The sequence below is a fragment of the Falco punctatus genome (genome assembly GCF_963210335.1).
Source record: "Falco punctatus genome assembly, chromosome: 6".
NCBI classification, from domain to species: Eukaryota; Metazoa; Chordata; class Aves; order Falconiformes; family Falconidae; genus Falco; species Falco punctatus.
Window position 1 is genome coordinate 25439888 of NC_137585.1, and position 27324 is coordinate 25467211.

The 27324-nt window shown below is 43.3% G+C and overlaps 1 protein-coding gene across 2 annotated transcripts in view; it reads right to left on the reverse strand.

The window, feature by feature from the left end:
- Window positions 1–27324, reverse strand: part of TMTC1 (transmembrane O-mannosyltransferase targeting cadherins 1) — a 167461-nt gene that overhangs the window by 12843 nt on the left and 127294 nt on the right. For both annotated transcript variants that reach the window (XM_080393553.1, XM_080393552.1), the window contains 2 exons: window positions 12176–12319; window positions 4336–4444 (listed from right to left, as the gene is read on the reverse strand). In XM_080393553.1, the coding sequence (XP_080249679.1) occupies window positions 4336–4444; window positions 12176–12319 (253 nt within the window). The remainder of the gene's footprint in view (window positions 1–4335; window positions 4445–12175; window positions 12320–27324) is intronic.

A 27324-nucleotide genomic window follows, 5' to 3' on the forward strand; every position in this document is an offset into this window, starting at 1 on the left:
CCATTTCTTTCTGGCCAGCCAGTGTGTTCCCACTGCCCACATGCTTGCTAGCGTGGGTTATCACAGTCTTCCTCCTCCTCTAACCTCAGAGCTTTGCTGTTGGGTGTATTTATGGAATATATACATATTACAGCAGAGACAAGTATGGTGCAGAGGGGTGTCAGGCAAGCTTCCAGCACCAAAGACACTTTTTTCAATTCTTCTGCTTCTGTGGAGCGGCATAGCCCTACAGTGACAAACTCCACAGCCTCCTGATGACGCTTCCAAGTGAAATCAGCCATCCAGGTCTCCACTGAGGAAGGCCTCAGGCCACCAAGGCAGACCTCCTGATTGGGAGCTGAATCCATGTTGAAATAAGAGGTCGGTCCATTACCAACTATGGACTCTCTTCTCAAGCCCTGCAAATCCTGGAGCCTTCATGGCTTTCTCTGGATTTAAAGAGTGTACCTGATGGAAGCTTTTGCTACGTAGCTGCTTAAATGTGTGGACTCCTTTCTCACCTCCTATTTCAGAACTGGAGAGCTGGAATTAATTGCATTGGAAGAGTATGACTTGATGAAAGCACATGGTTTGCCATGGTTAAGTACTTTCACATTTACATGATAAAGGTCAGCCAGCAGAAAAGACAGTGTGTGATAAAACACAGAAACACATTTTTTAAAAGTGCTTAAGTTTGGACATTTTGGATATATTTATGTAAATTTGACATCATTATCCTGCGGGGTCAGGAAAAGTGTAGCGATCATCAGAATTGACTAAAATGAAGGGCAATTTTTTGAGAAAGCAACTGTGTCACCAAGATATTAACAAGTACATTTTCAAAGATTTCTGTATTAGTTTCTTTTCCTCCAATTTTAATTTTCAGCCAAGGAATGTGGCTTTGTGTGCACGTATGTTTTCTTCGTTTTATTTACTGATCATAAACACAACCTTTAAAGCATGGAGGGGCTGTGTTAAACTGGATTAGCAGTGTCCCATGTCAAAACATTCACACTCACCAATATTGAGCACTTTTTGCTTTTTTATCATAGTTGCCTTGCTTTTTTGGCACCTAACATCCTGACCCTGCATGCCTCAGGCTCAGCACAAAGTCTGGGATGATTTCTCTAACAAAGTGTTTGCACTACATGCAGTCAGAAATTGGGAAGGCTGGAACCAGCTTTTTGTGCCAGAGCTTTCTCCCCCACAGCCTCTCCTCTTCAGGGAGAAATGCTCTAAGTTCATCAAGGCTTGATTCTCATTAACACTTAATAATGCCACTCCCAGACCTTCATGAAACATTAATCAACCTCACAAAATTCAGAAGATTGGCTTAAAAAATGTATGAGATTTTTATGATATTAAAAAAATTATGCATGTGAGGATCTCTCAGTTGAACTGCAGGGATTTTAAGACTTTTTGTATGACTCAGTTTTTCAGCCTGGTTATGCCTGAGTAGGCTCTCCTCTGCAACTAAGTAGGTTAAAAAACTTCTTTTTCTTATTGTAGGCTGATATTATTACACACACACAAAAAAAATCACCTGAATCCAGAAACTAGGGCCTGGAAAGAGTCATCAAGTAGCACAAGATGGATGATGAAAACAGCGAGAGCTGGGAAGAAGGTGCTGTTCAAGTGCATCAGAGTAAAGCTTGAGGAACTAGCGTTACAGAAGCATTGTGAAAACGGTGAACAGAAATGTTTGATTTCTGATTTAGCACCACTGCAGTGATCATGGAAAACAAGGAAAACAACAATACATTGTGACCACATTACAAAAGCAAGCAGAAAGAGCAGTAAGAAGGGCAAGCATTTATAAAAGGCACAAACACGCCAAACTGTTCTCTACAATGTGGTGGTGTTTTTTTGCATGTCAGCTCTGGCTTCAGAATCAACTATCAAGGAAAGAAAAGGGCGATTACATCAAGTTACAGGCTAATTCCCTGGCACATAAGACATTCCTCTTAGAAGCATTATTTACTGCTGTAGGAAGAAGGACCCAAAAGCTCTCCTTTGGATTCATTGCCTTTAAGATAGCAGGAACATGCTGTGCAGGACCAACCAAGGCAACCCTGGCACCCTTTCACTGAGTCACATCCACCCATTTCCCCCCTTCTTAGCCTCAGTGCAAAGCTGAAGGAGCAGCAGTTTGTCATGGGCATGGTCATCTCATTTTAGTGGGCCACTTATGGCCCTCCAGGTCCTTTCTATCACATCCCAGTGAGAGGGGACCAGTTTGAGCTCCCTTCCCCAAAGAGGTGTCATCCACGCAGCCTACTGCATACTGCCTGGCATCACAGATACTGCTACAGCCGTGAGACAGACTCTGGGCCACAAGTAGACAGAAAAGCGGGTTTGTAACTTTTAGCTAGTTTTGACACTGTTGCTTGGACTAAAGAGGAAAGCCAAAAACTGAAAAATGGGGTCCCACCATCATCCTTTGGGCTGAAGATGCCAAAACTTCTGCCCATACTCCTCCAGGAAGCACATAGCACTAGGGTGCGATTCTGCAGCCCACAGCCACGGGTACCAGCATGTATTTGTGGGACAGCCCCTACTGTGGTCCCTAGGGTGAGTGTGTGAGGCGGGAGCAGTATTATCAGGTAGTCATCTGCTGTGGCTGAACATGAGAAGGTGTTAAAAGCCTGCAGGAAATTGTTCTTTTCTGAGGAAATTATATTATCTTTTTTCCCTACTACTTACTCAAGTCACAAGAGGATGAACAATCTATACGTAAGAGTAGATTAATTATTGCTGGAGTAACTAATGGCATTTATTTGAGCTGGGCAGAAGGCCTTGGGACTCTATACTGGTTTTATTACTCTGTTGACCTTACAATCAATTGTTCTAATTAATAATTTCAATTAATATTAAAACCAGGTATTACTGCAAAGGGCCCATTTCCTATACTTGCAGGAGACTCTTCATTGACGGCCTCATTCAAAACACAGTTCCCATTCAACAAGGCTCTTCTTTCCATTCATACACTGTATTTCTAGGTCTCTGTAGCTGATACTGATAATATTCAAATATTTGAAAGTCTCTTAAAAGGGAAAATAAAACATCACATCTTTCAGTAAATCACATAGGTGAGTTTTGCAGAGTGCCTCATTAAAGAAGCCTAAACCAGAACAAGACCTCTGCTTCTAGTTTTGCTGAAATTTATCTGCTTCTCTTACAGAGAAAAGATTTCACTGACCAAATTGAGGGAAAACAGTGAAAGATTTTTGCTCTTTTGTTCTGTATGCATTTACATTTGTCAACCTTTTAAGAAAGCTTTAGCACCACAAGCTATGGAGCGGTTAGATCTGAAACTCAGGGAAAGAAAAAAATCAGTTTTCAAAATGTTTGTGAAGGTGTGCTGGAGCTGTGTAGTTATGAGGACCTCGTCACAGACCTACCCTAGCTCTCAGACTGGGACCACTGATGGTGGCTGCAGTCCATGTGAGCAATGCCTGAAGCACAGCATCCCTCATCTGCTTTTGCAGGCATGGAAAAAAGAAGGGCTTGGTGGTCTCAACGTGGGAACCCGTGCTTCATGGCTTCTTCTGAACTCAAGCATTTTGTGCCTCAATTTCCCTTTTCCTCTGTGGGGACAATACTTCACCTCACAGGGACCTTGTAGAAATAAATTATCTAACTACAGAGAGCAGGGAGGGCCCTGAGTAATGAGCATAGGGAACAAGCCCAAGAAGAAATGAGTAATCCTGCCTCCAGAGTGCAGCCTGGGCCATGCGCAGTAAATAAGCCCTGGACACATATTGAACAATGAGGTTAAATAAAATACTGAACAGCTGCTCATTAAGAGCAACATAAAGCTGGCGAGCCTTCCCACCCCCTGTATGCGATCAGCTACCACAGTAATTAAGGGCCATATCCTGATGCGTGCATGCAAAGGGCAGAATTCAGGCTGCAGAGGCCACGTTGTTTCTGGGATTTCCTAGCTTTGGAGTGATTTATTATGAAATCTCAAGGTTATCTATGTAAGTGCATCAGTCTGAGGGGGAAGCGCTTGCCTGTTCTGCTGTCACAACATTCAAGGTGCAATGGATTAAGACTTTGCCATAGATGCAGGGAGTGGCAGGGAGGGTGTTTACCCACAACTCACGACAGTGATTTAATTCAGAGCCACATCATGGGGGTGTAATTATTGACTTCAAAGGAATTGCCTCCCATCCTGAAAAAGTCACTTCTGAAGCATCCTGAGAGCCCTCTGCAGACAGCTGTGGACCCGTGCCTGCCATCCATGCATGCAAGGTGAGGGTGCTCCGCTGGGATGTGCAGGAGGTGTCGCGGCTGCAGCAGCAGTGCATACACATGCGCAGAGAGCACAAGAGCTCCAGCGATGGCTGTTACCTGTTCAGCCAGCAGTGAGGCCAGGCTTGAGTAAGCATCTGCAAACTCTGGGCCGTACTTAATGGAGTCCCGCAGTAAGATTACAGCTTCCTCCTTCTTCCCTTGGGACCTGCAAGACAGCGAAAGAGGGGAAAAAAGGAAGAAACATTGCTTTAAGCACATGTTTAGGTCATCCCATTAACTACTTTAAAGAGATGTGAAAGTCCCTGGCTTGACTTCTTCAACAAAGTCTATATGATTCACTCATGCCTCCTCTCCACAGTGTGTGTACCCAGCATCTCCTCGGCCCATCACTGTTTCCATAGGTTATTCTCAGGAGTTGGTAGGACACAGGCTTTAACGAATCTGCTGTTTGGTCTGCTATTCTGGTGACTGTCATACTGAGCACTACACAGTGGTCCCAGTGAGGACAAAACACCCCCAAAACAGTGCATTCCTCAACCTCACACACTGAAGAGCAAAAAGTGTTTTATTTTGGCTATCAGGCAAGTGGTTACAGGCCACATGCTCTGTCTGTTGAGTCATAACCACTAGATTTTGTAAACTTCTCCAGTTCTACCATACATCTCCACTCAGTATTTCTCTTTATGACAAATATATCAAATTCTGCCCCATTCATCCCATCAGGAACTGAAGACACATGAAGGACAAGATAGTAAAAGTGTCCCCAGGCATTAAGTACTGCACAAGACTTTCCCAGCGATTTCTTTGGGAAGTTGCATGCCCTACGGAAAGGGATGCTGTCAGGGTAATACCGGGTTTGCAGTCAGCTTCTGGATGTCTGGCCCTAATCATGTCACAGAGGCACTGACTGACCTGGGAACAGGACATTTGCTCTCACCAACCCTGCTCTCACATCAGTAAGTTGGAGACAGCAAAACATTTGCATATCCTTACAAAAAAACCCAGAGTCTTTGCATGTTCCTCGACAATGAGTGCTTTTACAGATCCACTTGAAATTAAAATATTGCTAAGTTAAATCTGCCTGGGATCTCTAAATAATTCCTTAGCAAGTCAATCATTAGGCTAGAGGAGTCTGTTCTTCAGATCCTAAGGATGAACAGAGACAACTGAGAGATGGCTATGCTGATGAGCTAGGTATTTTCCCAGCATTGCTTTGCATTTACTGCCACAGAAAACAGAAAAGGTTTCCTGAACAAAAACCTAAGGTTATTTATTTATTTGAGCTGCAATTTCTCCAGTATCACTCTGTATTTCTTTCCTTGGAAAAATGAGAAGGTTTCCTGAACAGACATCTAAGAATGTTTAGCTGGACTGGAAAAACATTTTCTTTGTGTGGGGTGTACAAAGAATATGAATAGCAGTGCTTACAAAAAGAAACAAAGGGCTCTGGGACACAGAAAATATGTGAACACCTTGCCGCTTTATAGCCTTAGATTTCATCTGAGTGACATGGTCAAGTAACCAGATCTTGTTTATAAGGTGCAAATTTCAGCTGATAATATATGTGGCTTTGCAGATTTTTTCCCTTTCTAGTTGTGTAACTCGAAGAATATTTTGCCTGTGCATTAAGCTAAGTAAAACCAGTTGTGCTAGTCTTTTTCTTCTTCCAGTGGTGTTCCATATAAATCACATGAATGAAGCAAAAACAAATAAAGAACCACTTTTCTCCTACACTAATTAAAGACTAGCTAGCTTGTCAATTTATAAAATTTTTGGATCCCTTGGCTGGAGTTTCATGACACATTTTTATAAATCAAAACCAGATGACTGCTTTATAAAGGTATTGATGTTTGGCAAAAAAAATGTAGGAAATGCCAGCTACAGAAATAAAAGGATTAAGTGATCCACTCAGCAGCAGTAAAAGTTCCCATTAACCACAAGCATGCACTCTGAACATGGGGCAGCCCTCTTAATTACTCTTTTTTTCAAAATGGCCTTTTTTTTCCCATTTGATCCAAGAACAATGTTTGTCTCCTGAAAGTGAGGGTAGGGAGGGAAAGATTATGGCGTCTTTTTATGTGACAGACTGAATTACATTAAAAAAAGCAGATCCAGTAGTTACTCAGAGGGTTTAGGCCTGTAAGATACCAAGCGCTCTGGCCAAGCACTTAAACGCGTACTTAACTTTTATGTATGCAAGTTGAAAATTAATTACTGGCTGAAGTGGTTTCCTGGATCAAGGCCAACACTTTGCAGGATAAAGGCCATCGTTTATATAAATCTCCTGCAATTTGGGAGAGCACAGAGCATTGGAAGAACAGTCTGATACACTGATTTACCATAAACTGGGGATCTGGAGCAGGAAAAGCTAGGTAATGTATACCTTTGCTATGACAGAGAGAACAAATTCAACAGACACAAGGAGTCTATGATCACCTAATCCGATTTTACCCCAAATTACCTTGCCTTACAATGCCCTCTCCTGCCTCCCTCTTCCACTTGAGCTCCCAGTGTCCTCTCTTTAGCCAGCATGCTTGAGTCAAGAGCAAGGAACAGCTCTTTCTACTTGGAGCATCTCTTCCACATTTTCACAAGTGCCCGACAGTTGGAGCAGCATCAACTTAAACCACCCCACAGAAGCCTGGCGATGTGCTGCACAGGGCTCTGTGTGGGCTGTTAGCACTGGAGCAAATTTAATTTATATCAGAAAAAGCTACCTAGAAATTAAGTGTCTAGAGGACTTTTTAACCTTCAAGATTTGTTTTATTTTGTGAAGTTATTTTGACTGCATTAAAGCCAGAAACTCAGAACTCAACAAGGGCTCCACAACCATTCGGAACATCTCATCTTGGTTTCACACCATAATCTAAGAGGAGCTTGCAGTGTCTAACTCTGCCTGTCTGAAAAGAAGCTTCTAAGCCTGTTCAACTCCCTGGTTTAAAATTCCTTCAGATAATTTAGATGCACTCCTTTGTCATTCATCTGTACTACATGGATGACACCAATGTGAGGGAGCAGACCGCTTTTCAGAGGGACCATGTCTGACAGGAACCTTATGAAGTTCAACAAAAGTAAATGCAACTCCTGCACCCAGAGTGAGACAACCCTGTGCACAAGCACAGGTTGGGGGGATGACTTGGGTCCTGACAACCAACAATTTGACCACAGGCCCGCAATGTACCCTACACAGCAAAGAAGGCCAACAGTGGGTCCAGGGAAGCGATTCTTCTCCTTCATGTGACACTTGTGAGATCACATCTGGAGAAATGTCTGTGCAGAGTTGGGCTCCCCAGTGCAAGGAAGGCATGGACTTACTGAAGCAAGCCCAACAGAGGGCCACTAAAGGAGGTTGGGGCTAGAGCACTTGTTGCATTGAGGAGAGGCTGAGCGAGCGGTGTCTGCGTAGCCTAGAGAAGGCTCAGGGATGGTTTCAGTGCTGCCTGCAACTACCTGGTCAGAGGATACAGAGCAGCCAGAGCCAAACTCTTCTCAGAGGTACACAGTGACCAGACAAGAGGCAACAGACATGAGTAGGAACACGGGAAATTTTTATTAGATATAAGGAAAAATATTTTCCACCATAAGTGTGGTCAAACACTGGAACAGGTTGCACAGTTAAGACTGTGGCATCTCTGTCCTTGGAGGTGTTCAAGATTCAGCTGGACACAGCCCTGAGCAACCCAATCCAATTAGACTTGCCCTAAGCAGTGGGCTTGATCCAATGATCTCCAAGGGTCCATTCCAACCTAAGTTATTTTTTAAATCTACTGTAAATTTGACACTGCCAGAATTTGTTCGAGTATTTTTTTATAAACAGATTACAATGTGTATGTGATACTGACAGATAACTACAGCACTTCATGCATCATAAGAGTATCCTAACCAAAGACCATCCATAAAGCCAGATGCAGCATCACTAAACATTATCATTCGGTTGGCTTCTTTGAATGGAAGGGAGGAATGTTTCACTCTCTAAAAGATCTTAAATCCCAAGACATGTAATAGCTGTTTGATGTTTTTCACCATCTTCACACAGTTACACAAGCCTGTGTCAGCACATTCACATACATTCCTATCCAGAAGACTGTATCGGAGAGGGCAGACAGCAAACAGTCCTTCCTCTGAATAAATGGGAAGGCTAAACATGGACTAAATCGTAATAACACTCACAGAGGACAGTGTTACTCTACATTCAAAAAACATTCAGTCCTTTGAATAAACTCAAGATTTCAGTGGACATGGTTTCTAGGCATTTCACTTGCTCCTTGAAAATGAAGCCATAACACTCAAAGCACATAAGAGTTCTGAGGCTTTTCTTCATAAGAAATAGTGTACTGAATATTGGAGAGCTTTAGGTATAGATAGATACAGTACTGCAAATAAGAAGTTCTCTCCCATTCTTCCTGCAACAGAAAGCCAAGGTAAATATTTACTTCAAATGTTCATAGTATTTTATTTCTTGTCTTTTTACAGAATATCCCACAGGCTACAAATCTGTGAGGTATTCTGAATGATATTTATCTCAGGTTTTCAAGCTGTATCTCAACAAAAATGAGTCTATATAGAGGACTTAAATATTTATATAATGGGAAGCTTCAAAACAAAGCATCATGCTGCTCTGTGTCACTGATCACAGACCACGAAAGCAGAGAGATTTCTCACTGTTAGGTAGGCCATGTTTTCGGTCTATTTTAACTTAGAAATGTGTTGGCATTGTTTAATTATCTATTCCCCAATATTTATATTAGGCCAGAAAATTATGACATACAACTTTATTTTAGGATATATAAACAAAACCAGAGGCTTATTGAGCCATTACCCTGCAATGCTTCCTGAGAACATTCATCTTCTGGCACATAGCTGTCTTCATTATGTGCAAACAGAAAACGGAAACATCCATTTTCATCTAGGACTTTTGCAGAAAAAAACCTAAAAATTCCACCCTCAAAACAGATTACTACTCAATCTTAAATCACAAGCAATGGATGCTTAAATAGAGAGCTTATTTACAGGGAATAACGAGAGGCAGATTCCCACATGGGAATAGCAAACTCATCCTTCCAAAATCCTGCAGTTTCCCTTTCTCAGCACTCCAGAGGAGGTGAAATCTAACACCCACCATCAGATTTCCATGCTATGAGCAGGGGTGGGCATAACGAACTCAGCAGAATTCAACTGGGAATTCCCCATGCCAGATGGTTTCGTTATCTGTCCCAGTACAAGCAGTGCTGTTACTGGACATGCTTTAAGTGCTGCAGATCTGGCTCTTCCTGATTTGCACCATGCACTGAAGCCTCTGCAAAGAGGACAGAAAATGCTTTTATGGCTTGACCACTTATACTCTCTCTGCCATATGTTTAAAAATGAAAACACTCTTCATAATGTCTCACCGCACAGCCAGAAAGCAATATCTGCCTGTAATACTCTGCAGATTTTCATTTATTACCTGGATTATACTAGCATTTAGTGTCTGCAAAATACTGGTTGCCCTATATAAATATATATGAAAGAATAATTTGGAGACCCAGGTAGGAAACATAAAGACAAAGTTCTAGGAAGGGGGAGCTTGAAATCTCTGCCTCATTCCTGTCTAGTCATCTTGCAAGTCACCTCATGCTCCAGCGTGGCTGAGGAACTCGGCTAAGCTGATGGATGATCCAGGAAAGGTGCTGGCCAAAGGGTTTGGGCTAGCATTTCAGGGGAGACATCCATATAGGATCTGCCCACATAGCATCTGCTTCACATATGTGCTAATCCCTACACTGCAACCTATACCTATTTTTCAGCAGGTTTTTTAAAGCTGAATAGGGAGATAAGGACACCGAGTTTCTTACAATTAATACTACTGGTGTGTCCAGATGCACTAGGTTGTTTTGGAAACCTAAAGAAAGTTTAGAAAAAGGGAGCAAATAAGTGTGGGGAAAGGGCAAGTGGAAACTGAATGCTTTTTTGCAATGAGTTTAGCACAAGCAGCACACACCTTCAACATACCACAACATATCGGACCACAGAAGGATGCAGAGCACATAGAATCATAGAAGGGTTTGGTTTGGAAGGGACCTTAAAGATCATCTAGTTCCAACCCCTCTGCCATGGGCAGGGACACCTTCCACTAGACCAGGTTGCTCAAAGCCCCATCCAGCCTGGCCTTGAACACTTCCAGGGATGGGGCATCCACAGCTTCTCTGGGTAGCCTGTTCCAGTGCTTTGCCACCCTCACAGTAAAGAATTTATTCCTAATACCTAATCTAAATCTATCTTCTTCCATCTTAAAGCTGCCATTACCCCTCCTCCTCTTACTACGTGTCCTTGTAAAAAGTCCCTCTCCAGCTTTCTTGTAGGCCCCCTTTAGGTACAGAAATGCAATCCAACAGGACACACAATATCTTAACTATCACATTAGGAAAAACATGACATATCGCATACAAAACAGCAGTTCCAAGAGATTTTCCCACGTGTCTCCTTTGTGGTTTGCCAGTGCAACAAATCCAGTTTCTATCCATCTGCTGGGTCATAACAGCCTATCAACAAGCCAGATTTAAGTATTATTGACATGGGACATCCTCGCGCTGCTTCCGGCTTACTTCCTTTTGTATTAATATTTGGTATTAAAAAAAAAATCACTGAGAATAACTAAGGCAAACATGATGGATTCAAAGGACAATATGTATTTTTAAACACCATTGCCACCTAAGATTAATTTCAATCAACCCAATCTTATGAATACTATAAAGACCTTCCATCTCTCTTGTAGTAAGACTGCCTTTACCATTTTCCTTTCTTGTGTTTCCAGTAAAGCACTCACCTACTTCCTATTTAAGAATTACTCACCTGCCATATTCTAGCCTCAAACCATCAGGTTTACTTGTAAAATTATTCTAGCTTCTCTGCTACTGAATGGACCAGGCAGAACTTCAGCAATCCATTCAATATCCTTCATATAAACTCTCACTCAAAGTAATATTTCAGAACCAGAAAGATCAAGTACGTTTTGATGAGACAGTGCCACTTTAAAACTAGTCCAACACTAAAGCCCAATCTGCTCTAAAGGATTTACCAGAGACCTATTACCAGCAAAACAGATGGTTTATATCAGGAAAAATGTACTTTTACTGCTGTAGTTTCTGTAGTTCTGTCAGCAAATAACATGCTATCCTCACAAAAACAAGGGTTTTTTTTGCTAGTGCAAAACAGTAATGCAGGAATAGAGATGTTTTCCTTTTGTAATTGTACACCTAGCAGATCTTACCACACTGGCAAAGTTTTTTGTGTAGATCTAAGTTCAGTCTTTAGATATGGTTAGTCAAATTATTTTGCATGATTATTATCACCTGCTACTCTCTTTGCTGAAGGCTGACACTCTAAATAACAATGAGTGAAATTATGAGCTGATTGACTTGCCTTCTTGCTTGGCAGAGTAACCATATAGGGATGCAAACCAGCTTTTCCCCTCAAACTCACTCATTCTGCAATGGGATGAGCCTTCTGCTGCTCTGAGCATCTCAGTTCGGTGCTTATGCCTAAACTACACACTAACCTTCCATACGGCTAATGAGGAGAAGTGGGAACTTGCAGAGAGTGGCTTGTTGGATCTGTTATTTATTAGATCTGCATCAGATGCCTGCCTTTGAACAATGTGGCTTGCTCCACTGGAAAGGCTTATACCTCTCCACCAAGATCAAAATCTCAGGTGACTAGCTGGGTTTAGGCACCTCATTTCTGATGCCAGATTTGAAATACAATTGTAAACAGCACCTGAAGTGGCATGGCAGACAGCGTAAGGATATCCAAACTAAGCCTCACCTTTGTGCCAGCACTCTTGGCTGGCAATAAGCAATAATGCCATTTCTTCACCAGCTGGCAGAAAAAACCTAGTTTGGTGATCTGTACAGAGAGAATGTGAATTTCTTTGGTGTCAGCTCTGCATACAACTTACTTGAGCAAGTTGCCAAGATTGAAGAGAGCTCGATTGTGCTGAGGATTTAACTGAAGGGCCCGTCTGTAATAGTCCTTTGCCTCCACCACGTCTTTGGTCAATGTCCCCAGGTTGTTGAGAGCACTTGCGTGACGAGGGTACAGTCTAGGAAAAATGAAATATCAAGTTAAAGACACTCATTTATTGACAAGTAAAGTGGAGGTCACTAATGCTGCCACCACTTCTGTTCAGCACTTGATAAAGAGAAGGATGTCAGCTAGGAAACACTCTTCTCTTCATTTGCTTCAGGTCCTGATGGGATCCTGAGGAACCTTTTCAACTCCCGAAGAGACTGCAAGTCAGATCTTCTCCTACAGTTTCTGTATGCCTCCAGGGCAAAGAGGACCGCTGAACAGCTTTGAAAGCCTATTTTACCCTCCAAGCAAAAGGCAAAGTGACTAAAGCAGCTTGAACATTTTCATTCAAAATGTTTTTCAAACAAGCAAGAACTGCTTTGTCAAAAATGTTTCCAATAGAAATATGTTTTGACATATACAGAAACCAACACAACACTGTTTAGATCTATGTTTCGGGTTTGTTTTTAAATCAGTTTTCCACAATAAAAGTGATAATAAATTACAAAAGGAAACTTGAAACCAGCTGCTGAACAACGTTTCAGGACCAAGCAAAATGACAAAAAATAAATCTGCAAACAGACTGCTTAACAGTATGAATTCCCTATATTTTTAGTTGTATTTTTTTACCACTTGCCTCAGTTCTCTTTTTAACTGATGCATTGGTCTTTACATCTATCTGTTTCAGTTATAACACTACATAGTAGGCCCAGTACATTTCTAAAATTCTCCATGAATTAAGCAGAATGTTATGGTCCGTTCAGCTGGTTAAATTCTCAAAGTTGTGCCCCTACCTTAATATTTTGGTTTGTAGGTCTTTCACCAGAAAACTCCAGAGGTGAAAGTGATCCAGGGCAAGATTTATCACCAAGGACCCTTTCTGTGACAGATGGGTGAAGACCGATATTCATAGTGATAAAGAAAGAAATCTGTGATGGTAACCCACTGAGGTCCCAGGCAAGCTGGGAGACCAGCTGTGCAAGAAGGACTGATGCTCTGGTATGAAACAGCATGAAACTCCTCCAGATCATCATTTCATTCATGACAGGGAGGAAGCTGTTAAGATGGTCAAGGCTTCAATTTGAGAGGGCCCAGTTGCAAATCCCGCTGCCACTGCAGATTTTCTATTTTGGATGAGGACAAATCATCTAACATTTCTGTGCCTTAGGTCCTTGCTCATGGGAAAGTGATGTGGATAATGACATTAAAAGTAGCTGGCTATGACAGCCTAGGGTACAGCATGAGGAGGGGCATTTGAAGGAAGAAGGGATTAAGACTCTATAATATAGTCTGACTCTAAAGTCTGCAACTGTTTTTAATCTAAGACTTTCCATGGTGATTTTTTTTTTTGCCTGGAGTTTTTTATTATGTCAGTTCAGCCTTGGGATTTTCTGTGCTTAAGTACCATGAATAATTTAGCATTTTATACACTGCTGCAACATCTGTATCAGTCACATTTTTGCTCCACAGCACGTAAGTGATTTTGGCAAGGTCTTACTTAGGGGTGAAGCTGGGAATGCATGAGGGAATTCTGGGAGAAATGGACATGCACTGGTAACACACCCAGGATGCTTCCAACAGTTAAGAGAAGAGCCCAAAGTCCTTTTTCCACCCAACAGAAACCCTAGCAGACAAGGACTGCAAAGCCACATAGTTGAGGAGAGATCATTCAAGGATGCAGTCACATACATTTTCTAAAACTTAGCCTACTATAAATGACAAAAGATAAATGTAGTGACTACCACTTGTAGTAACTAATGACTGCAGACTCTGTCCAGGTCCCTCCCATACAGATCAGCATCCCATCTACCAGAGACAACCACTTCTCCTGCTGCAAGCCCTCAGGTGCACTGCCCAGTGTCTCCATTCATCCATGCTACCTGCATTTGCTGCTCCAGTGATTTTTGACGAGTTTCCTAACTGATCTTGTCGCAGAGGAGCAAAGAGTAGGAAATTCATGGTGAGACTGCAGCTGGCATAGAAATAGCAGCATGTTCCATCACCGAAGCTACCCAGTGAGCCTGATGTGTTCTGGGATGTGAGAGGCTGCCTGCGCTTGCAGAAGCATCAGCAAAGGACAAGATGGTGGTGATAAGGGTATAGTGTTGAGTCTTTACTCCAGAAATCCAGTGGTCATCAAGGTTAAGCCTCCCCAGCTGAAGCAGGGTGGGAGAAATGCTTTCCACAGGAACAGCAGGGGAGCAACTGAAAAGATGAAGCTTGCCTGCCCTTCAGCACTTGAGACACAGCTCTGTGTGATACCTTGATCAGGATCTTGAGTGAAGAATGTCCTGTCTACTTAGGGCAAAGGACTGAGGGCTCAGGCTTGTTTCCCATTTCTTCCATGGGATTTTGACATTGTTTTGGACCAGGAAAAGGTCTGGGAGTTATGTTTTTGATGCTTTTTTTTCCAGTTGGCTATGATAAAAGCTGTGCACTACTTCTGTCAGCACTCACACATAAACCAGTTCTAATACCTGACATGAAGTCACTTGAGTTATGAGTGGGCATTTCAGACAATTCTTGGTAAAGTCAGAAACAGATTAACATTTTACAGCCCTAAACCTTATGGGTTTGCTCTCAAACTTTCAGAAATTAATTCTGTTCTTGGACCCCGGTGCTCCCATGACATTTTAGGCCCAGGAGATTTGCTTGTACCAATTTGGAGAGCAATGAAAACTCAAGATTAAAAAAGAGAACTGATTTCACCTTTAAATTGCACAGTTCTGACCAGCAGCTCCATAAATACACTTCTGAGCTCAGTGCTAAACCCCCTTGACAGCAAATCACAGGATGCAAGCACATCTCCCATGTATCCTGGGCACTATTTCTTGTGTTTTACATTTATTCGTTACATCCCATTGCCCTTTCCAAGAAATTTAAGTGAAAAATCAGAACCTCAGCTAGCACAAATTGTCAGCTTAAGCCTGCTTAGCATCTGGCCTGAAGAACTTTCAACATTGCAATTTTACGTATCTGAACAAACATGAAGACAAATATCTGAGCACAGCGAGATAAAACAGTGGTGTTGGGCTTTGCTGTTAGGGCTGAGTCCTTTACAGTTTTATTTGGAATATTACTTCATTACAGCGGTAGAGCACGATGCTACACAACTGAGTTCAGCAGAGAGCATAATCAAGCCCTAAGACAGCATCACCTCTACTACAGTAACCAGAGCCTGAGCCATTGACCATCCAAGCTGTCATACTGTTAACAAGATCCCAAACAGTTCCACACCACCCTCGAATAGTTCCCACGAGTGGTTCAGTGCTGAGCCCAGACCAGGGTTTGGTCACAGAAGCCATCAGACACTGTCTCTCAGAGGATACAAACACTTACTTGCAGGTCAATCTATGCCAGTTGGCCTCAGGGCTAGAGAATGGGGACCAGATCCTTTTTTATTTATGAATATGGATGTTGACTAAAGGACTAATGGCCTTATTCAAACTACCCTCTGTTCATGCACACTCACCCCTGTTAATAACAGCTTCCTGGGAATAAAAACAGAGTAGAACAAAGTCTTGTGGCTGGATTTACAGAACAGCATAAAACATGACCACGGATGACTAATCAAAGCTACATTTACTCAAAAAGTCTCAAAAAGTTTCTGCAAAACTGGCAGATTCACCATTTGCAAACTGGTTTGCTTTTTGCTGTATGTGACCTATTGTTTTAACAAAGGGAGACACATACATTTTTTCCCCTGATTTTTATGTTATCGGGAGGTTTGTGTTGTTTTTCAAGACTTTTGGAATTGGTCCCAATGATTCCTGATGTCTACTTTACTTATTCTGACTGTAAGCTCTCTGATGCAAAGATTGTCTCTTCCCCACATGTATTTATTTCTTTGGAAGGGTCAGAAACACATTACCAGGGCAGGAAGGTCTCCTATTAACCTGGAGTCTCTTCGTGCCACAATAATGATAATACTCAGAAGTCAGGCCTTGCTTTACAAATACTCAGGACACTCTGAGACAGAAGGAATCAGCTGATGGTACATATATACCTTGCTTTGCAACTTCTCTTAAGAAACAAAGCTCTCTATCTGGACACACACGGAGCTGTATTTTCCTTGCCACCACCATTGATAATGGCAACAGTCTGCAGGCAATATCCTTCTTGCTATGCATCTGATTAGGTAGAAATTCCTCCAGGCTTCACCTAATCAAATGCAAGTGCTGCATTATTTATGAAAGAGAGCTGAATTTCATTAAACTTATTCTACAAGAAGCAGTTCATGTAAAAAATCCATTTCTCCTTTCTTTTAGAAATCAGAATAATTTTCTTTAAAAACCTGTATTCACAGGTAATTATAATAGAAGTCTTGAAACAGCAAAATTACTTTAAAAAAAGGAAACCAACCCATCAAAAGTATATTTTAAATCAGACTGGGATTTCATTTCTAAAGAGAAGACAAGTGGGATGTTTCCTCATTGCAGAATGAATAATTCAAATGATTCCTCCAGTGCTGTATCTGCAATTGTCAGAATAAATTTAAGCAGCTTTTTCTTTAACTGTTACAGGTATACACTGCACAAGAACTCCTGTTACTAATTATCCCCACTTTTTTTTGGCCAGCAAAATTCCCTCTAATACCAATGAACAAAAGCCTTATTGACTTGCACAGTCAAGAGATTCCCAGTTTTACAGGAAGATACCAGGCACAGAACACACTGTCATCAAAGTGCTGATGACCATTTATTTTGCTTTTTAATTTAATGCTATTACCTGAAACAACAGTTTAAAAAAAATAATAAATTGAGGGGTTCTGTTTGGCACTATATCTGAACTACAAAACAATTCCAGTGAAAAGAAAAAGGGAGGGAATTTGTTGTCTTGACTACAACATATAATCTACCAAGAATTTTAATTATTTTAATTCAGATCGAGAGAGACCACTTAAACAACTGGCAAGCTCTGCTCACAGTCCTGCCTTTAAACTGCCCTTGGTATGGTGCCAGAGGTATTCAGGGGGCAGAAGGCATTAGTGTGACAACTCCCCACCCACTCTTAAGAGCGTTATGTGGGTTTTGCACAGCCATCGCTATGCGGGGGCAGAGAGTAAGAGGGGATGGGGCCAGAGACTAACGTGCAATTAGCCTGGAAAACTACACAAATAGCATGGAAAAGGCTGCAATACTGGCTTTCAGGGGTCTGGGCAGCCCCCAACAGCCACCACTTGACAGAAGAGGTTATTGACATTAGTCCAGAGACACCTCTCAGGGACAGCTCTGAGATGTCGCGCACCTGGGTGACTTTCCCTGATGCCCCAGCCCGGTGCCCATCCCCCTGCCACTCTCCAAGCATTGATGATAAGCCTGTGGAAAGTGCATTGCCAGTGACTTGAAACATGAGGCCTTAAAGCCACTACAAAAGCTGTAGACAACAATGGCCATCATTAATCTAACAGCCATGCCATGGCAGCAGCAGCAGAAAGAAAAAACATGCCTGCATCATCTTGCACAATATTCAAAGGGGCTCCAAGTATACTAATTTCTGCTAGAAAGAAAAATCAGCAATGGATTCAGCTGGGGAGACCTAACACGCCACTTTTTTGTTAATGCATCTTTTGATTAAAGCATGCATTCAAACCTAGCACTCGTGGGGAATGCTCCACCTCTGAAGCAGCTGTGATTAATTACCGCTGCTGCTGTGAAAAAACAGGTTATGTTACCTCTCTTGTGGTAAAAGGAGAAGGGGAGCTGAAGAGCCCTAGAACAAACCTTCTCTCACCAGTCCTCCATACCACGGGACACCTCCCTCCTACCTGCTCTCAGCTCTCCCAGTGCTTACGCGACTGCAACACTCAGCATCCATGAGGCTCACTTCAGCCTGATTAAGTACACAGAGTCAGGCCTTAATTACCCAAGACCAATTACTTGCTGGCAGCATGGCAACTTGTTTTTAAGGCATGTTTTGCCCCATTCCAACACATACCATAATATTTCATTGGCATCATCTTGCCAATAAAAGTAAGAATTTTACATGGATAATGTTTCATCTGTGCCAAATTTTTATACTGCCCATTTTGTATTTACTCCAGTATACCACTTCAAGCCAATTTCCCAATTTTAATATTACATCACACTCATGTATTTACATAAGTTCTCAATAAAGCTGTATGTCAGTTTGAATTAAAACTTGACTTGATGTAATTCCAAGACCAGTCATCCTACAGGGAACTGTCCTTCACTGGCAACAACGTGGGCCATGGACTCATGACAGAGTGGCACCTTGTTCTGAGAGCCGCTCTACATCATGTGGAAAAGAGCAGGTCACAGAGCCAGGCCCTATCTCTTTCTCAAAAAGACCTTCAATTTTCAGCATTTGAATTCCTTTTATAGAGGGAGAGATCCTGCAATTTTAAGCAGCAGTTGGTTTTCTCTTGAAGAGTTTTCATAGTTGCATCAATATTTCCCACCCTTCAGCTTGGCAGAAGGTTTGTAACAGGCTGGGATTTTTTGTATTTTTTTTAAAAAAAACAGACTGGAAGTCCTGTTGAAAGTTGAGGGATCTAATGCCTTTGGGTTCCTTTGAAAGCCTCAGGCACAACCTTGCTCACTGAAAGCATGACAAAGCAGCCATACTCCTGGCTGCACACAGCACGGCCTGGCGTTGGGTATTGCATCATGCCCATTTCCACGTACTCAGCTGTGAGGTGGTCCGGCTCAGGACCTCACAAAATGCTAAGAGTAGCACAGGGAGCGATCGCACCCCAGCATGGTGCTGGTCACTCTCAAAGCATCCCTGAGGGCCCCGTTAGGGTCCTCACCGGTGTTACATGGACCAGCTCAGGACCTGATGGAGGTCCTGCTCAAGAAGTCGGGGGGGAAGGTGTGCCTAATCACCAGTGCCTGCATCTGCTTCAGACACCTGCCCAAGGTGCCCTTCCCCTGCTGCTGCTGAAGGGTAGGGGGTCCCCCACAGATGCCTTGGGTACCCCAGCCCACCTCAAATGACCTCTATCTTCTAGTGGGAAGAAGTCACCCACATTTTGGCACTGAGCACCTACAACATGAGCACTGAGAGACAGTGCTTATCCCTGCCAAGCTTCCCATGTGGCCTGGGACAACTCTGTCTCTCAGGGTTACCATGCCCCATCACCACAGTGACAATAACAAAACTCCTCTGCCCTGTACTACACCTCCCCACTCATAACACAACCCCACCGCAGTGATGACAGCCTCCAGCTACAGTCAGTGTCCGGCACAGCAGGATCCTGATCTCAGCTGGGATCTCCAGAGGCCAATTTGGTACAAATAGGAAGTGCTGAATTGCAGCCAGGGATCAGTGGAAGGAGGAAAGGTCCTGGCTGTACAGCTTCTTCCCCCACCAGGCAGCCCAGCCGGCAGGAACAGCAGCCCACAGGCATCCTGCCACCACCACCACCAAACTCTTTCAACAGGGTGAGTCTGATGGGCAGAGCATGGCTGCTGTCCCCTAACATCTAGGGAAACCTCTCCAGGACAGAAATGTGAGAAAAAGGGAAACTGAATCGATTCAGTCTGTAAATTGACAAAAGCCCCATGAATTCTTTGACCCTGGCATCCATTAAGAAAAAAACCCCAAACAACATATCCAGAAGCTTGCCATTTAAAAAACAAACCTGTAGCACCATTAAACGGTATTACCATTTACGAATTTTCATTACATTTTCAAACTTGGGCAGGAGTAGAAGCTTAAAAGTCAAAGCTGAGGAGAAAAATGGATTTCAAGTCAAACAACATTGCAGCTAAATATAAATAAATAAATAAATAGATAAATAAATAGATAAATAAATAAATAATTTTCTGCTAAACTCACATGTTCCCTGTGGTGCCAAGGCAACATGAGGTTATCAAACTGGGCTGCTTGTTTACATTCTCACATAAAGAATTCATGCAGGATCCATGTAAGCCCTGAAAATCTCAGAAACCACTCAAGCCCAACAAAGGACTAATAATTCATGACATGGCTGACCTACAGATAGCACAAACATACACACCTCCACAGAATCCACAGAAGCCAGAGGGACACCACAGCAAACGGGACCATCGGGTGAGTTCTTCAACCAAACCATTACATGAGGGGATGAAATAACCACATATATCTCATCTAAGCAGATGGGGCGAAATCACACCTGTCATCTCCCAAGGTTCACAGGTGCCAGAGGAAGTTGTACGGCCCCATACTGTCACCCGTGATGACAACTGTCTCTGAGATGCCTGGGGGTTGCCTCAGTCTTTGGTATAAACCCGAGCAGCCCCATTCCAGCACCACTCAAATTGCTTGAAGGGGCCGTTCAAAAGCCTGGGGATCAGCAGAGTGCCTCAACTACTCCTGCCAAGCCTTCACAGAAAGTCTCAAGGTTACCCTTGACAGACGTGCATTGGGAACCAATTTTTCTGCTGACCCTTGGTAAGGACCAGCGAAGGCAAGTCTTTGATGATTTAGCACAACAATGATCAGTGTGACCTGGTCATTCTTTGAGCAAAGTTTTCATAAAGACAAGGACAGAAGACAAGCGAAAAAGAAATGGCTGCGGGAACAAGTAATTAACCCTTGGACTTGTGTTTCTCATTAGCCGCTAGTGAAAAATAGACTTGAACACCTGCAAAATACAGCCATAGGTTTCTCTCTGTATAGCCCACATAAAATACAAAATAGATGCCTTGTCCCAATAAAACAACAGCTTTGCAGCTTCATTAGAGACGCATTCTCCATTTCCCAGACTGTTAGCATCAGCCCCCTATATGTAAGTAGCCAGAGCAATGATGCAGTGTCTGAGGAGGGCTACAGAGCAGTCATTCTTGTAGCTGATGGGGGCTCTTCTCCAAGAAGATGTGTTAGAAAAGCCAGCAAGTCCCTGAAGGACCTGCACCCACAACAGAAACCATGGTCTAGGAAGGGACCCTGCCTGTAAACACCAGTGTCCAGGGGTGAGTTACACATACATCTGTCCATCCCAGCAGACACATCAGCTTCCATTGCTGTCAATGCAGTTCCAAGGCACACATGATGCCTCTGCATCAGGGCTCATGGTTACACTTAGACCAGTTTAGTTTTTGAGTAAATAACAGCACATGCTTGATTGATATTTGGTTACTAAAAAGCAGAAAAACTAAGCAGAGGTGGAGCACACCCCAAAACAGGCACGGATTAGCACTTCATAGAGAACAGGTTCAAAAATACATTACACTAGCTGAAGTAATTTGGCCATCATCCCATGCACTGTGTTGTAAAGGCCATTAAGTCTCCAATTCAAATTATCAGGCAGGCCTTTCAGCCATCAATTACTATTAAATCCCTCAACAATTTTGTCTAGCTTCAGGACAGCCACCATATACGTACACAAGAGCACCAATTACCCCAAAAGCCTATTGTCGAAGTGTGATTCAGATGAACATGGCGCAAAGATGTTTCCGACTGCTTGGACGTGATCTGCCTCAGTAACACAGGGTATTATGTGAAGTCTCTATGAAGCTGTTTCTTCAAATGCCTAACCAGAGGGCTTGCTCCAAAGGCCTAAGTAACACCAAGTGTCAGAAGGGCACTCACGGTTTCAGGAGCAAATGCAGCCCTGGCAGTCACAGCAAAGCAGCACTACACATTTTTGACTCACTGTAAAAACAGGCTAACAAATGGTGCTGGTATTTTAATTCTTTCCAGAAATAAATCACAGATGGTATCCAAGGCCACCTGCAGTCCATGCTGAGAGGCATTTTTAAGGCACACACAGAGACACACACACAAAGGGCTGTATGAACACAATTTTTTTACTGCACGAAGAGTGCAATTTAACTGAATTTAAACAACCCCGAATTCTGTTGATTTAAGATATATAAAAACCCAGTGGGAAGGTGTGTGGGAAAGCTTAGCAAGAAACCTGAGTCTCCCTTACAGCATTAGGGCTTTATTTCTAAAGTGGAGTGAGGAAAAAGAGCAGCCTCACTTGCTCCTTTTCTACCCATTTCAGCGATGTTATGAACCAATTTTATTCCCTCGGTGAGGGATATGGATATGGTACCTAAACAGCTTCCTCCTCCCTCCTCCTCCATCTAGCCTGCTTTTGAGTACCAAGTATACATAAGCATGATCTCATGACAGTTCTTGATGCTACAAACCAGCATTCCCAGTTTCCATGCTGTGAGCAATGCCCTAAGCTGTATTATTTGCAAGCTCTGCAAGAGCCAGACTACACATGCCACAGCACCAAGCATTTTCATACTGGTTCATCTGCCTTCCGGCCCACTCTCTCCTCCCTCTCAAGGCTGAGCACCAGAGCAGCTCCCTGAGCCACAAGGAAAGCCATCCTGAGAGTTCCTGCTTGCTGCCCAGAGGCTCTCCTCTCTGGAAGACACCACAAGAGAGAAGGGAGGTTTCTGCATGGCAGGCTGGTCCCCTTCCTGCTCTGGTCAGCTGCATTTGGCAAAGAAAATCCAAGGGGAGCTTGCGACTATGAACCTGTTGATGTGTAGGCACACTGCAGATGTGTGTGCACTCTCATGTACACACACCAGTGCATTTACGTACATAAACTCACAGTATTACATATATGGTGGATATCTCCTGCAGGACTCTACTATCAGGTATTACACTGACAGTAAGAGTCAGTTCACACACTTGCCCATGCCTCCCTTGGGAGACAGCAGCACTCCAGAGAGCAGCTCCAGGTTGCCCTGCAGTCCCTGATGCTTGCAGGGACAGCCTAAGTCTCTCTCTCCTCCCTTGGCCTTACTGTCTGTATTTTTTCTTTCAGCACTCTTCCTTCTTTAGTCCCCTAATCCCAGTTCATTTCTGTGACTTACATCCAGAAAAAAGCAGTTATGAAGAAATAATTCATTTATGATTTGATCATTTTGTATCATTTAATGGTCAAAGTATCTGCCTTCACACAAAGACAACTTTCTCCCCTACTATTAACTTAAACACAATACTCTACTGACATTTCTTAACTAAGGGCAAATCTGTATGTTTTTATATCCAAAAGTACAAGCATGAATTTTTAATGTTGACCTTTTGCCAGACACAGAAATGTAGCTTGAATAGCACAGAACTATTATTAGCCTGTTTATTCACCCAACGCCAGTAAGAAACCCAGCAACCTCCTTCAGCCCCACTTGCTGTCGCCCACATCGATCTGCCATCCACGGTTAGCATGGCCCTGGCAATGAACATGGAGACAGATGGTAAGAAAACGCTGCTTTGGGAATTAAAATTTTGAATTAACGCAATTGTAGCAGGGAAGGTGAATCCCCCCCTTCCCCCCTTCCATTGTTAGAAAGGTTACTAAAACTGTAACAAATGTTCATCAAATGGGTTTTAAGGCTTTACTGTTTTTCTCTCTCTGCACGTCAGCTCATGTGTGTTCCTGAGGAGTGAAAAAACAGTCTCAACAGCAACATCAAGCAAACAAGGCTGGGGAGAAGTAGGACAAAAGCTTGGTAGCTATCAACAATAGCAAAAATATCTTCATTACCACATGAGAGTTGTTCTTCATATTTGCGTGAGGTTGCATGACCTCATATTCTCACTCACAAGCTTGAGAGTGATGAGACAAATATTATTTCAGATAAGATCAGCTCTGTTTGATCTCCAGGAGCAGGGCGTCTCTGAAATTCCTAGCAGCAGCTGCAAATCTGCAGCAGAAGCGGCAGCAAGAATGTTAAGGCCAGCTTTCAGAGTAGCCATGGTCAACCCAAATCTCAGAGTATTTCTGGCCTTTATTTTAACACCAAAAAACCCCCAAGTATCTCCTGGGGTCACTACCGTGTGTCAGGCAAAGCAGTCTTATCCAGCAGCGTGTTTGTGTTGTTTTACTGAAGGCAAGCTGGAAGGTTTATAAGCCACTGCTACAACTGTAGAACACCAGCTGTCCATCAGGGCTGCTTTATGGATAACTCATCTTGCATCCCCAAAGGGCTCTCCATTCCCCTTTTAGGAACCCAACATACAGGAGGAGCTTTTCCAATATACACAGAATGTTTTTTCTTTTCATTCTTCCCCTCTCCAATTCCAGTGTTGTTCTTCATTTTTGCATTTCATTTCCGTTTTCATTTCCCCTGCTTTTGGACAGCATAATTAGATTGCACTAATTACCTAAGCCTGGCTCCATCAGGGTGTTGTGTCACTGGCCCCTGGGCTGGGGTGAGGAATCAGTTTTTTGACAGACCACCTGCAATGGCATCAACGGGTGGCTGTCAGGATCAATCGCCAAGTTTGCCTTGGAAACCTGCCCTGCAGTTTCACTGTCAGAGAAAACACATTCTTCTCCCCCACCTATCTGTCCTGAAGTTAACAGAGATACACCAACATGTGCCAGCAGAGGATCCCGCCTGCCTTGGAAAGTGGGAATGGGAGCAATCCATTAAAGCACCAGGGATCAATTTTCCCAGGATTTAGTCTCAATTGCTATTATTTCACTATGTAACCTGTGTGCACTTCAACATCTTTTCCCACACTATAGCTACAACCTCACCTGCCTGTTCCCCAGGAGCAATGCTTTGCTAAATAGCTACATCGCAACCGACGCTTCTGGCAGAGCAGCGGCACGTGGATATGCATCATTACATTCGTGGAATGGTAATTGCAAGCAGTTCAAGCCGTTGACTGCAGACTGACAGGATCACTTTTGTTTAGCAAACAGTTAAACTCAAGTCACCAGAGACCAAGCAGACCTACACTGTAATTTGGCACAAGCTCTAGAAGTGAGCTGGAACAGCGCATCACCCATGTGCCTCAGACGGAGCTGGCATGAGGCAATGCCGCTCTCCCTCTCCTACTTCCCAGGAGCTCCCAGGTGGTGGCAGAGGCATTTTGCATCCTTATTGACTCCATTTCCTTATTAATTGTCTTATTGATCTGCTCACTGCACACTAGGCAGATATGATACTTTGATCTTCCATACTTCTAACGGTGCTGCCACTGGATTACGAAGCCTGTTGAGCAGCTTGTACTTTCTGTAATCTGTGGAGTGTAGATCCACCTGGACTCACCTGGAGAGAGGACACCCAGTGAGGGGTACCTGGGGGAAAGCAGGGAAGCTTGTTGTGTTAGCACCTGAGCTGCTGGTCTGCCTACTCTCTGACAAGGAAATTCACGCAGTGAGTAGCAATTCAGCTTCCCAGCTGTTCTTCCATTTTCAGGTCAGCCCAGTGGCCAAAAATACTCTGAACCATCAAAACGTGGTCAGGACACTACAGCTACTACATCCTTCTCTCTAATTGTAGAGTAATCGGTCTACAATCAGAGAAGCAACTGCACAGCAGGAGTCAGTGAGGATGGGTAAACAGCTTGGACATGAACTCTCTTCTTATCCGTAATACCAGTCTAGAGTCTTCCACTATATCCACCATCACGTTGCCTGTCCCACATCCATCACTTTCTCCACTGCTTCAACACAGCCATCACGTGTAGGCACCTAGTGGAGGCTGCAAGACCTGCACACAACCCCAGCCATTTCACAAGGGTATGTCTGAGGGGAAAACACGGAATGTAATTCTCAACAGTAGAACACGCTATACTTTCTACTTACACTGTTTTATTGCTTATTACACAGGCCCCAGATAATTTCCCTGTGACAGGGGTGGGAAGAAGGGGTAAAAATAAGGGAAGTGTAAGTGCAGAGAGATGAGGTGACAGGACCAAGTAATGCAGCTTCCCAATGATGGAGCCAGCAGGAGACTCCCAACTCCTGGTCCGCGCTGCCGCGTCAGGTAGTGAATGTGCAAGGTGGGGACAAGGCCTTGCTTTTCAAAAGTGCCAACTAATCCTGAAGCTACTGAAGCAAGTAGAGCACTAGCACTGGTGCCACTGAGACACCGAGCACATACAGAAAAGCGTGGTTGGTTCTGTGTGGCTCCAAGCCCTGACAAGGCTTCGGATGCTCTATAAACAGTACCACCAGCACAAACCATGCAATCTAATAAAGTTGAGGAAATGTTTGCAATCAGTTCTCAAAACAGACCCTTTCATAACAGAAATACTGCAGAGCAGAAGACAGCATTATAATTATAAGAAATGGGTGCTGCTGAGTTAGAGAAGAGCAAAATCTTTTGTCTGCAAATCCCATTTACACAAGCAGAGGCAATGTTGGTAGGAGCAGTTCAGTTACTCTCTGTACTAGCACATACACTGCAGGGCTTGGATATTTTTTCTTAGTCCCTCTTCTTTTTAAATTGCAACGGGCTTTTCTGGTAAGTTGGAGAAAGTTCAGAGACTAGCTACAAGAATGAGTGAAGGAGTGCAAAACCTCACATAACACTGAAAACGCTGGCTGCTACATCAGTGGGTTGTATCAAGCAACAGGTTAAGGAAGAAGTTGATCACTATGGAAAACAGACTTCTGGTAATGGAATCTTCAGTGTGGCACTTAAAGGTATAAACAAATCCAATGACTGGAAGCTGATGTTAAACAAATCAGACTAAAAATAAAGGACATTTTCAACAACCAAAGTAATTAACCTTCAGTACGATTTATTGATGGTTGTGCTAGATTTTCCGTTCCTGGAAACATAAAAAAATAGGATGGAGGGTTTTCTAAATTACTTCCTAAATGCTCAGCATTGTAAAACAGAACAGGATGCTGCTCAAAAAAGCTAAAAATCACCTTCACCCAGGTTCAGGCCCTTCTCAGTGACAATGAAATCCTGTTCTCTCAGCTTAACCTGGGTGAGTTAGGAGCCCTTGGAGAGCCTTTGTTATAACCCCGTCAGCTGGCCAGAAGACAAAAGAGAAATGTAATTTCTGGAGTTTCCTGCCACACCACATATTGAGAAAGAACATTTCTTGCACCTCCTGACATGCCCTATGGAGCTGAGCTCTGCCCTTGCTGTCCATCAGAGCCACTCCTCACCTTGTCTGTCCTTCCCACATATGCTTTTATTCCTGGAGACATTATCTGCGCTCTCCATGTCTGCTTTGCCTTGCCACTCTTCCCACTGCCCTTTTCCCTGCACTCATTTCCCTGAGTGGCTTGTCCCTTCTGCCAAACCTCCAGGATCAGGGCAGAGGTTTGGGGAACTGGGGTGACCTGCTTGCTGCACCAAGCGCTGCCTG